The sequence below is a fragment of the Manacus candei genome, unplaced genomic scaffold (genome assembly GCF_025592945.1).
Source record: "Manacus candei isolate 608988 ecotype Guabito, Panama unplaced genomic scaffold, ASM2559294v1 h1tg000026l, whole genome shotgun sequence".
NCBI classification, from domain to species: domain Eukaryota; kingdom Metazoa; phylum Chordata; class Aves; order Passeriformes; family Pipridae; genus Manacus; species Manacus candei.
Window position 1 is genome coordinate 5,213,120 of NW_026138074.1, and position 12,988 is coordinate 5,226,107.

The 12,988-nt window shown below is 41.2% G+C and overlaps 1 protein-coding gene across 1 annotated transcript in view; it reads left to right on the forward strand.

The window, feature by feature from the left end:
• The window catches only part of OSBPL10 (oxysterol binding protein like 10), a 110,644-nt gene extending 97,656 nt beyond the window's left edge, over positions 1-12,988 (forward strand). The window contains exons 9-12 of the mRNA XM_051788987.1: positions 5,984-6,170; positions 7,539-7,721; positions 9,496-9,649; positions 10,412-12,988. Coding sequence (XP_051644947.1) covers positions 5,984-6,170; positions 7,539-7,721; positions 9,496-9,649; positions 10,412-10,456 — 569 coding nt within the window. The 3' untranslated portion in view covers positions 10,457-12,988. The remainder of the gene's footprint in view (positions 1-5,983; positions 6,171-7,538; positions 7,722-9,495; positions 9,650-10,411) is intronic.

Genomic DNA, 12,988 nt, shown 5'->3' on the forward strand with positions numbered 1-12,988 from the left:
TCAGATATGTATCAGAACAGTTTTGTTTGACTAGGCTGCCCAAAGAGATTGTGGGTGCCTCATCCATGGAAGTGTTCAAGGCCAGGTTGGATAAAGCTCTCAGCAACCTGCTCTAGTGGTGTCCCTGCCTATGGCAGCAGGATTGGAACTAGATGATCTTTAATGTCCCTTCCAACCCAAACAATTCTATGATGATTCTGTGATGATGACCTGAAACTTCATCGTGGCCTTAATGTTGAGTACAAGCAACTGTGGTGTGTTTTGAAACTTTCCTCCCTACTGAATAACGTTGTGTGTGTGTGTGTCCTTCAAACGTTTAAATGAAGCTTTTTCTACTGCAGTTGGCTATTTACAGAATTAAAGTAGTACTGAATTTTTGGACCTATGGTGTGTAAGGAATGTACTGGTAATGTTTCTGTGGTGGTTTTGAACCATATTTTTTTAGAATGTCCTTAGATGTATAGAGCATGTTGCTTTTTGTGCTTTGTTATTGGAAGCTGACACAGGGAGTCATGGCAGTACAAAGACTTCTAAAGGTATTTAAAGAATTTGGGGATTTAAGGACAGTACGGTCTTGTCATACAAAGGGTACAGCTCAGTATCTTATTCATATGATTTTTTGTGTGTATTGCACCTCAAAGTGATTAACATTTTTTTTCTTTCTGTGGTTTTTGTTGTTGGTTCAAAATAAGTATCAGTTGCAGAGCTGCAGAACAAGTAGGAGAGCACTGCTGGAAATCCATGTGAAAAACTGTTTTATATGCTAGCCCTTTTTCATCTCTGGTTATGAGGGGTCTAAATCTGGCTTGCTAATGAAATGTCTGAACTTTTTCTTTGCTATATAACAAAACTCCCATTCTTCAGAGTAGTCAGCACTGAGTTTCCTCATGAGAAAGCTACCCTGAATAGAAAAGGGGGTATTTTGCATAAAAGACTTCATGTTGCCTGCACAGTCCCTAATTTTGGTTAATGTTAATTATGTACTAATGAGAGTGTGAGGGGGGAGAAGAGGCTGTAACGAATAGGATCACATTAAGACTTAAATTAGCAAGGGATAGGACAGTCAATGTAAATATTTCATGGGGTTTTTTTTGTGTTTCATAGAATCTTCAAACAGATGCTGGTTGTAGGGCAAGGATGCTTTACTGGAAACAACCATGGTGAGCACACCTCAGTGTGTGGGCTGTACCTGTTCCTTTTCTGCTCTTGGGTTTTGTTCCAAAGCAGCAAAATCCAACAAAAAGTGTCATCTTTGATTCATGGGTTAATTTTGCAGAGAGCATAAAGTATATTTAAGTGGATTGCTCTGTATTATCAAGTGGCTAGTTATGTCTGGTGTTTTCACTCCTGCTATTTTAAATGTTTTAAAAACTAGTGAGGTATAGGCTTCCAAAAATTATTTTCTGAATTGAGATCAACTCTGAAAAGATTTGATGGGTAGGGAAAAGGTTCAGTGCTCTTTACAGGGCAAAGCTAAAAGAAAGCAATGTATGGTTTTTTATCTCTTTTTTTTTTTTTCCCCTTCTGTTCAAATATATGAATGTGTATGTATTCATAGATGTACAGGTCTGTAATTTCTAGTCCTGAGAAATTAGTGCCTTTTAATTTACCAGTCCCAAAGATTGATTGCTCCATGCAACTAGAGCTATTTCCCTGAGTACTAATTTTTGAGTTAATATTTTTTAGGCCAGTGGTTTCAGAACAGTTTCCATATAGCATGGCCCTCTTTACTTAATTTAGCAAATAGCCCCAGTCTTTGACAAATGAGCAGTGCAAGGCAGCTGGCTGGAATGTTTATAAGACGATAAGAGCCCAGTCCTGGCATCACCTGTTTTCCTCTGTGACTCTGCGCATTTGGTGATGCACTGCTCCCATGTGGGGCTCATCCCAACTGAACTTACTCCTCTTAGTGCCCTGCTATGAATAGTGCAGGGAGAGTGAAGAGCTTCTTAAATCCGGAAACTGCCCTGGGCCATTTGTGTCCCACGTACCATTTGTTGTTTGGATTGATCTCCGTACAGTCAGTGGGAAGCATTCAATTCCACATGCCTCTTCTGCAGCTTATTGATCCAGAGCCTCCTCGGGGTTTTTTTGTCAATATGTGTTACTGGAAAATCAATTCACAAAGCTGCAGCATCACTGAGGGACATGTAAGAGTCAAACTGGGAAGATGATATGCCTGGATCATCACTTTCTTTAAAGCAGGCTGAGGAGTCATGGAAAGGAGTGCGACTCTGAATACACTGCCATGGTCAAAAGGAGGGGTAAATAGTGTTGAGGACATATCAAGGGGGAAATGCAAAATCTGCATTTGTTTATAAAAAATTCACTCTTCTCTGTGGCATTTTTTTCTAATAAACTATATTACGAAATCTGCTGTTCCTCCCAGAGTACTAATCTGGTGCATTCTTCTATGCATAATAGCTGCCATAAATACTTTGGATTTTTTTAAAAGAATTTGCAGATTTCCAAAGAATTCTTCTATGTGAGAGGAGAAAGCTGAAAGTGGGAGAATCTTCTACAACTTTCCCCGTGTATTTACTTATAGCCAATTTAAAACTAAATGTGAATTATCCCTTACATCAGGGAAGCAAGGGGAAAACAAAGAGCCTGTGTATTTTCCAGCAGATGCTTTTAAATATCAGTCAGTGTAATGATACTTAGAAGCAGATGTTAAAATTAGACATTTTTTAAAGTAACTGTTAGGTTTTATTTTTTCTGCCTTTAATTTCTAAAGATTAAAATGCAGCAGGGTAAGGGTGTGAGATCTTGTGGCGCTGGTTACAAGTGTTGCCTCTCTGAGATTTCAGCTGCTTCTTCCCTTAGAGAGCATGGGTCTCCATTCAGATGAGGTGGTGCAGCCACAGTGTTCATGGTGCTTCAGCTAAGGTTTTGCATGTGAACTCTGCAAACAGTGGAATGCAAAACTAACAGTCAAGTTAATACTAGAAGTATTAGCAAGTTGTGGGTATTTCAGATCTGCCCTTTAATCTCTTATAGATTAGAATTATTGAGCTGGAGTCATATTTCAAGTGAGATAGCACTCCATTTAAAAGAGTATGTATTCAGGTGTTTGAGGAATTAAAAAATATGCTACCAGGTGCTAAAAATACTGCCAAGAGAGCTGGGTTCAGTTTTTAATATCCAACCTGCTGTGGTGGTTAAATATTTACATTGAAGGTCACTGCTGTTGTTTACTCTTCACTTTTAATGTACTTGGCAGTGTGCATTACAGCTCTGCATCCCTCCCACTCAAGTAGGGAGGAAGAAGCTATTGATCCCATTAGAGCCACAAAAGCAAACCTATACTCACCCAAAAGGAAATAGTGTTTATCATACCAGTGTTCTCTCACGTGGGGACATGCAGTGAGGGTCAGAGGAGGATGGCAGGGCCCAAGGAAGTAGGAGACTCTGGAAAAGCTCCCATGAAGGTGTGGTTCATAAATGCAGTGCCAGAAGTGAGGACCACATTTGCCCCCTGCACTGCTATTAAACCTTTTGTCTTTTAAAAAAAACGAAACACAAACCTCACAACAACAAAACCATCATGTCAGAAGCTGATACTTTCGGGCAGACAGTGCTTTTCCACTCTGTATGAAGACTTGTCTGTATTAACACTGGGGAAACATGACCTCATGGGTGGCACCACAACCTGTTTTCCACAGCTGGTTGCTCCACTCGTCTGTTGCCTGTGACTGTAATGAGGAAGGTGGAGAACAAGTGGGAAGAGGAGGAGAAAGGAAAAGTGACAGACTTGAGTCTAAAACCTGTTGTAATCCTGTGTAAAATGCCCACCTGCAGATGGTCAGGTTTCCTTTCTGTGTTTGATCACTACCCACTGGCTTTTTGTTCCTTTTTGAATATCTTCATCTAGTTAAAAGCTTCTTCTTCCCTTCCAGTACCTGAAAGGAGCCTGCAAGAAAGATGGGAAGATACTTTTTACAAGGGCATGGAGTGATGGGACAAGGGGGAATGGCTTTAAGTGGAAAAAAAACCAGTTTAGATTAGGTATTAGGATAAAATTCTTTGCTGTGAGGGTGGTGAGGCACTGGAACAGGTTGCCCAGAGAAGTTGTGAATGCTCTGTCCCTGGAAGTGTCCAAGGCTAGGTTGGATGGGACTCTGAGCAACATGTCCAGGGTAAGTTGTGTGGTTCAGCCTTCCTGCATAGTGTTCAGTTTGTATTTGCCTACAAGTGTGGAGCCAAGGAAGCTTGAGGCAAAATGTGTGTGTGTGTTCCAGCTGTGTCCTCGTGGCTGTTCCCTGTTGGTGAGGGTTCAGCACACGACACGAGGAACTTGTAACTTGCCAAGGTGAAATGATTAAAGGTCCTTCTAAGACACGACTTTTCTGTATTTGTGCTTTTTCACTCCCCAGCTCATCTGTGTCACACTTGCTGGAGTAGGAGCACTGGCTGTGTCACTGCTGGCAGGCTGAGGTTGCAGAAGTTCTGAGAACAACTGCATAAAGATATTCTGGTTTGCAAATGTTTTCCTGTGGAACTGTTAAAAGAGGGCAGAAGTGACAAGTTGCAGAGCTTCCTGTGCCTGCATTTAGTTTTGTGAGCAAAAGCCAATATTTAAGATCATGGCTCTGTTAGAGCTCTGTGCTTTTACATTTTGAATGTCTTTTTTAGGTTTGTATTTTCATACAGCATTTTAAAAGTGTATTTTCATGTGGGCAGTAGTAGTGTTATGTTTCTATTTAGTGCTTTTTCATCATTAAATATGAGATCAATTTGAAAAGTAGTACCATTATTCCCTCAAACAGATAGATTAATCAATACCACTACCAATGTGTTTTTCCCCTGTCTGCCCCAGGGTGAAGGCAAATGGGCTCAAGCTCATCCTGTTTCTAAACAGATACTCTGTCAAGCTAACTTTCCTGCTCTGTTTCTGGGTTCTGAGTGCTTCCTGTGATGGGTTATTTTCAGTCCCTGTTGTGGAAAAATATTATCAAAGCTGTCATTTTTGCCTTTAAGCACTTAATAAATGGGACACAAAAGACTGTAAAACTCTAAGAAAAAATGCACTACAGACATTTGGCATGATCGAATTCTGTGTGCAAGGTTTATGGTGCTCTTTACCTGGTCTAATGCCCTGTCCTCCTGAAGACCAAACTGCAGTTACAGCAGGGATAGAGTTGTATCCTTAATGCCAGGGGAAGCTAAGGTTTGATCAGGCATGCAGCTTTCTTTGTGGTTCCAAATAATGTTAAACAATTATTGCTGTTGCACATTGTTTTTAGTTACAGTCTCATAGTGCTGAAGATGGAGGAGCCTTTAGAGAATGAGATAGAATTGCCAGTAATTTTCTCTGCCTGGTGGAGGCATTGGTGTTGGTGGTAGTAGAGCAGTGGCCCTGCTGGGCCCTTCTTCGGTTATGCAAGATTTTTGCAAAGCCTGTGTGGGAGACCAGACATTTGAAAATTAGGGAGCAACCTTAATGGGAAATTGCAAGATGACATGTTTCCCATGCAGACCTAGAGAGAGCCTTTCACTCCTACCTAAAAGTGCATCAGTAGGAAATTAATGGAGAGGACATGGTTGTGTCTAACTGAATGGAGAAGTGAAGAGTCCTTTTGGCGTGCCCATATTTTTTCTGGAGAGAGATTATGATGTGACACTGAGTGAGGGGCTAAATTTTCAGTATAACTTTTTGCATTTTGCATTTTTCCAGCTTTTAACAGTTTATTGCTTGCCCATAATACAAAGTGAGTGATCCAGTCAGGTTTTCTGATAAGCCATTTGGTACCACATGGGACCCCAAGGCATACATTCAAATCAGATGCTTTTGAAAGTGTTTGTGGGAAGAAGTTTGTTCCAGAGGGCAGACTTTCTTTCTTAGCAGAGAGTACCCTCCTCCAGGGAGAGCTGCATGTTGTGCTCTCTGTGGATGTGCCTTTTGATCACAGTAATCGGTCAGTGACTGTCAGGTCTTACCAGTGAATGTTTATCACTTCACTTTTAACCTCTTCCCACACAGGTGTTCTTTACCTACTGGAACATGAAGAAGAGTATGTTTTCACCCTGCCCAGTGCCTATGCTCGCTCAATACTTACCATCCCATGGGTGGAGCTTGGAGGGAAAGTCAACATCAGTTGTGCCAGAACAGGCTATTCCGCCACGGTCACGTTCCACACCAAGCCATTCTATGGAGGGAAGGTCCACAGGTATGGGAATTACTGTACTACTCTTGTTTACTTGCTACTGGATTTCAGTGGGAAGACTCTAAGGCATCTGTTCAGTTCCCCTGGTGGAATATTTTATGGACAGAATTTCTTTTCCTATTGGTGTTGGAGATGACTTACAGCTTTAGAAAACAGTTTATTGTAGTTATACATATTATGATGTTTAACTGAATTGGATATATTTCTCCCATTAAAATAAAGCGAATGTATCTCTCCAGGCTTCGTTGCTTGTGAAAGTTGTTGTAAGTGCAGGATCAGAAAAATGCACATGGAAAAGGCAATATCTCTGCTACATCAGCTGCTGCTTTTGTGTGAGTCTTGTAGATGAAGTGGTGTTCCAGGTGGAGCTCCTGGAGAGAAGCAAAAGTGTCACTGCCCACAATGGTAGCTCCCCTCCTGGGGACTCTCAGTTCTGCACTGAAATTCCAGATGATGAAACTGTTATTTACATGTCTTTGTTCCTATTTATTAAGGGTGTGAAGAGGCACTGTGCGAGACAACTTCCTGTCTTTCTTCCATGCTCAAGTTGATGTCCCAGTTATTAACATACACAGACCCCTTTCTTGTTCTGCTGTGAACTGTTGCAGTGTCCATGAGAAGACTGTGCTTTTGCATGGTTACCTCTGTTTTATTTCAGTTGGTCTAATTATTCTTCGGTATGTGTGTCAACCGTTTCATGTTGTGTTCAGCCGAATATCCGCATGGGCTGTTTTGACAGAGTTTTTTTCTAAAAGGTGTAGATTCATGCCATCAGGGTGAGTGAAAATTTGGGACAGTTGTGTGGTATTAGTTTGGTAATTTAGTTTACAGATTACTTGACATGGCTTGCCAAAGCACATGTGTCACGTTCGTAGACATATACACAAACCTTCTCTTTGCATTTTGGTTTTCCAGTCCTACCTCTCTATTTTGCTGACTCTCATACCAATTCTTGGATCACTGAGGTAGCTTTAATCATTGGCTCTTAGCAGCTGAAAAGTAAACTTGCAGAGCTAAGGAAGAAAACAAAGGTACCTGAAGTCTTTGACATTGGTCTCTGACAGCATTATGGTCAGGTGTGAAGATAACATGTATTGGAAATGTCACACGAATGTCAGGAGCTGTTTTTCAGGTTGCTGAGGTAACCAGCTCTGGGTTAGAGCAGAGTATCAGAGTTTTAAGCTGGGTTACTGCTGTATTTTGGGAGAATGTCATCCCAAAACTATTGCTGTGTTAGAAGAACTTTCCTCAGATATTGCTTTGTAAATGTAGAAAGCTGCTTGTAGCCTTAGCTCTGGTAGCGCTTTTATGTGCTGATAATAAATGGTACCAGTTATTTCTGTGGTCTTTTTTCCTTTCCTCTTAAATTAGGGTTACTGCTGAAGTGAAACACAATCCCACGAACACCATTGTTTGCAAGGCACAGGGAGAATGGAACGGTACGCTGGAATTTACTTACAGCAACGGAGACACCAAAGTGATTGACACCAACAAACTGCCTGTTATCAGGAAAAAGATCAGGCCTATTGCAAAGCAAGGCCCGCTGGAATCAAGGTAAGGGGAGGGGCATTACCATGTTCTGCTTCTGAACCTCGGGCAGGAACAGAGCAGGGAAGCAAACCGCGGTTATAAACAGTGTGCTTCAGAAATGCCTCCCTTCCCACAGCATGTTAGTCTGGGCACAGAGAGCTGGAGCTGTGTGTTGATTCCTCGGAGCATAAATTACATTGCAGTGATGAGCACATCAATTTTGTAGATGGGGAAAATGCGTGGATGCGTTAATGAGCATCTGGAAGATGGTAATGCAGTGTTTTCACCTGCTTCTTTGGGTGATTGCAACATGGTACACAAATGAGTCAGTTTGTTGCAAGTAATGTTGCATCATATAATTTAAACTGGTATTCAGTGTTTTATGTATTTTAGAATATGTATATGTAGATGTAAAAAGTATGTAAAGTGTGGTGCAATGTGAGCTATAAATACGCAAACTCATGGTTTTAAAGCTCTTGGCACCCACATCATGTGCCTAACTCTGACTAGGTACATTAGGAAAAAACATATTCTGTTATTCAGTCAATACTGTTAATGTTTATCTTCAGAAGAATCAGTACTTTTATTGAATTTAGGAACATTTTATTGGAGGATTTAAAAACATGAGTTACACTTATTATCTGTAAATATTTTCTCTTTATTGTACAAAGGTTCCTTGAGTCATTGTGCAGGGTCAGATCGTTTATCTACTTTTAAGACTGCTTGCTTATCCACAAACTCGTTTTCCCCCTGTAGTTTGGAGCACAGAGATTGTAGTAGGTAAGGAATCCAGTAGCTCTTCAGTGTATTTATTGTATTTTTTAGATACTAGTAAGCAAATTGCAACCATCCAGTGTTTCTGCAGGATTTGCAGTTTATCAGACTGTAAACAGAAACTCATTTAAACACTCCTGGAAATTTGTGAAAGCTGTGGTCCGTTTCAGAAAGAGAGCAGGTTTAGATTAGATATTAGGAAAAAATTCTTTAGTGTGAGGGTGGTGAGGCACTGGAACAGGTTGCCCAGAAAAGTTGTAGATGCCCCATCCCTGTAAGTGTTCAAGGCTAGGTTGGATGGACTCTGAGCAACCTGATCTAGTGAAACGAGTTCTTGCCCAAGGCAGAGGGGTTGGAACCAGATAATCTTTAAGGTCTCTTCCAATCCAGGCCATTCTATGATTCTGTGATTCTTTTCAGTGTTTTTCTGGGCAAAGTTTCTGCTAAGCTTATAAAAGGCATTGCATTCAAATGTGGTCAGTCGTGTGAGAAACACGTTTGGCTGTATACTGATAATTATTGTAACTGGGAATGTAGAGCAAGACCTGGAAGGGCTTCCTGGAAACAGTGCATCAGTTCCTCTGTTAGTGACCTGGTGGGAACAGTCAGTGTCCCAAATGAATGCACTCTTGGCTTTTGGCTGACACTCCCTTAAATTGAAAAATTTAACCACAAATAAACACAGGATAAATGCCTGTCATTTGGGGGTGGATCATCAGTAAAGAATGTGAACCGGAAATGATAAAACAAATTCACCTTCTTTGAGAAAAAAAGCTCAGGTGGTCAAGAGTCAGGAACATGAAGAGAAGGTGGTGAGAAAATTAAGTTGCATGGCAAAATACCAGGAGCTGAGCAAATCTGAAAATCTGGTCCACAAATGTGATGAATGTCCCAGGTTCCCAAGCTGTGTGACCTGAAAGAACAGCATGGAGAGCACGACAGCAGCTCACCAGACTGGTGTCCAGAGGCACTGGGCTGTGGCAGAAGTGTTCTCACTCTGTGGCTTGTGCTCCTCCATCACCAGGCGCCTGTGGCAGAACGTCACCAACTCTCTGAAGGAGGGGAACATTGATGCAGCCACGGAACACAAGCACTGCCTGGAAGAGAGACAGCGGGCAGAGGAGAGGCAGCGTGCGGCTCTCACAACGCCCTGGAAACCCAAGTATTTTGTCAAAGAGGTACTTTGAGTCTCTTGTTTTAGGGACCCTTTAATGTGTTTCTGCACAGGGGAGGATGCTCTTACAAGTGAACAAATGTCTGTGGCTTTTACCGTGGGCTAGTGTTGTTGTGTACCAGTCAGTGCTTTAAATTGTCTTTTTGACAGAGTCTGGCTCTTGAAGGAGAGCAAAGGATTTTTCCATGTCTATATTGTAGACTTGTTCACTTTTCTTCAGTTACATTTATTTTGATGTGGATTTTTGGTATCTAATGTTAGGCACTTAAAGCAATGTGTTTTTCTGTAAAATCCAGCCCGTACTTTACAAATGCTGCATACTCACATCCCCTACTAATCCTGATCTCAGCACACTAAAGCAAGCACAATCTAGGGATATTTATCCAGTGTAACTCAGCATGGGCATCCTAAACACAGTCTTGGGTTTCATCTGTGTGAAAGGAAACAGATTTTACTAAGTTCATCTTTGCCCTTTTTTTGGGAAAGGCAGAAGGGAAATAACACTGACTGGGGGAAATTGTTGTTACCTTAGCCAGTATGTGCAGCTATTTAAACCAGCAGTTCATCTGTTACACCTTCCCACTGCTTCTCTTTCTCCCTGGTAGGTTTTTTCCCTCCCACCCAGATTGCTTGTCAATTCATTAAACACAGAATTTTCAGATGACCAGGTGGCTTCTTGTTTAGTCTTATTTTAGCTTTTACGTGGACGTACATAGATCCAGTATTTATAAATCTTGTTTGTAAACTCTCCTTAATTTTCTTGCAGGGCGATGGCTGGCTGTACTTGAATCCTCTCTGGAAGACCCATTGATGGCAGAGAGCAGTTGCTCATAACTTTACCTGAAAGGCATTAAAATGATACAGTATGTAGCTTCAGGATGTCATTGGATAGGTCCTGTTATCAGAAGATCCCCATGGGAAGCTATGTACTGTGAATGATGCATCTCAAAATAACCACGAGCTCGAGTCTATTCAGGAGCCATTTTGTGTATATGGATACACAGGCACACATGCACACATCCACCAATACACACATATGTACACACAGTGTGTATGTGTTTGTGTGTGTGTTATTTACACTACATGTAAACAAGTATAAACACTAACAGCAATTCAAAGACCTTTTCCTCTAATTGTTAGGGCACAGAACTCCGGCTGGACTCAGCTGGGGTTCCCGGAGTTGTGTGCTTGCAGGATCAGGCCCTATGCTAGTATTTAAGAAAATACTTTTTTAGTACTGGTTAAGGTTTTTCTATTTTTCACTTTTGCCAAAAATGTTTTGCACTTAAAATGTGATGCGTCTCTTAATGGCAGTTGTTCTGTCTAAAGTCACCGAGTAACTCACTTTGACATAAGAATGCTACACTGACATGACGGTGCGTTCGCTCTCCGGGATGCCGATTTAAGGGCATGTTTCCTGTCACTTACCAGTGTGAATTTTCTGCCATCCTGTAAGAAGTAGCAATACCTTCTCAAGAACGTTGTTCACACTAACCTGTTGTGTCCTCACTCTTTTGTCTGTTCGTATTTCAGCTGTTTAGTTGATCTCTGGTCACCCGTGACCAGCTGCTCTGGTAACTTTGATCTTGCTGTGTAATGTTTTCTGGCCACTGTCATGCCAGCACTTCTGGCTTACATGTTCCGCTGAATCCCTTCTGGCAGATGTAGCTGCAGTGTTCCAGCTCACTCTTGCCTCAGCTCTCCACCCCCTGTTAAGAGAGGCTTGGCACACCACTGGGCTCTGCTGGGGACACCCTGGTCACAGCCTTTGCCTTTCCAGTGAAACCACTGCTGATGTGTTTGGGCTGTGCAGGCAGGAGCCCTGTCCTGGTGTGGCGCTGTGATGGGTGAGCTTTCCCCACCGGCCCCAAGGTGGGTTCTGTTCACTGCTCTGGAAGAACAGAGCTGGTCTGTTCAGAGTCCTTAAACTGTCTTAGGGCTCCAAGCAGCCCTATATTTCAGTTTCTTTGGCTTTTGACCCAAGGGATTGCTTCTGGATGAAACATTTGGATGAGAAGAGATGATATAACTAGCCTTCTCAGAGAATTGATTTTCTGATGTAAAAGTAACAACTTAGCACATTGTTACACTGAGACAATAACTTTATTAATTAAACAAATGGGATACAATTTGTTTTGTAGATTAACAAAGTAAAAAAATCCTGTAGCTTGATCTTGCTTTGTAAGGTAACCACTGTGACACTGAGAAAGTGGATTCTAAAAGTTTGTTAAGGCTTTTTTGATTTTTAGTTCATATTTGTTGAAAGTGAAGATGTTTTTGAGAGAGGTGGCAGCAAAAGGCACATGTAAAATGTGCTGACTTCTGCTCAGTGCTTCTTTCCAAAGTGCCCCTAAAGAAACCACTGTATTTCTAACACACAGTAGCATGGATGCCTACCTGTCTGTAGTACTGATTGATTTTGTGCCTTTTGTCTGCTTTCTTAATACACTAACTTATGCTTTATAGATGTTATACAGAGATACTTAGGTCAAAGCACTGCTCACATCTGTCCTTGTGCATCCTGCATTTTGGTTTTTTGGTAGATGTCAAAATCTCTTGAGCAACTCAAAAGGCTGAGCAGAGGTGTGTGCACAAGGAAACATGCCATTAATTGTTCCTTTGGACATAATATTTAATAGATCTTTACATTTGAGCTTCAGATCCCTGTTTAATGAAGGTGTGGCTCCTTTTTCCTCCTAAATCCTATTTTGTCTGCTTGTCTGTCCTTTTTTTTTTTTTTTTGCACATTAGAAGGATTCATGTTCTAAATTATTTAAATCCTCTTTTTTAAAAGAAGTGGACTGTATGAACTTGGTTTTGTAACTGACACTTTTTTTTAAAGGAAAAAAATTATTTTTTAGGAATAATTGATGTAATAGTTTTCTGTAACAAAACCAAAATGATGCTGTTGTAGTATTTACTGAACCAAGTATCATCAGGAAAATGTGTACTTTATCACCTGCAGGAATTCACTTTATAATGGATCCACTCATTTTCTAGAGGTTAGTCTGATAAGTACCTAGAAGTATTCCTACAGTTTGTAATATCATCACAAAGAACAATCGAAAAAGCAGAATTAAACACATGGAACATCCTCCCACAACTCTTTCACACACCAAAGAACAAGACACATCCTCACTAAAATAGCCATTGCAAACCTCTGTGTGTCAGGCATGCGGGCCTGTGCCACTGAAGGAGTAACCTCTTTCAGCTTTGATGGTGTGACTGTCGAGGCTACAGGGATGCTGTAAGCCTTTCTTTTAAGGAGAGATCTGAATAATTTTCTGCTTGTAATTTATTGAAGATTTTTTTCTGTCTGCATGGTTGGTTGTTTCTGCATGCC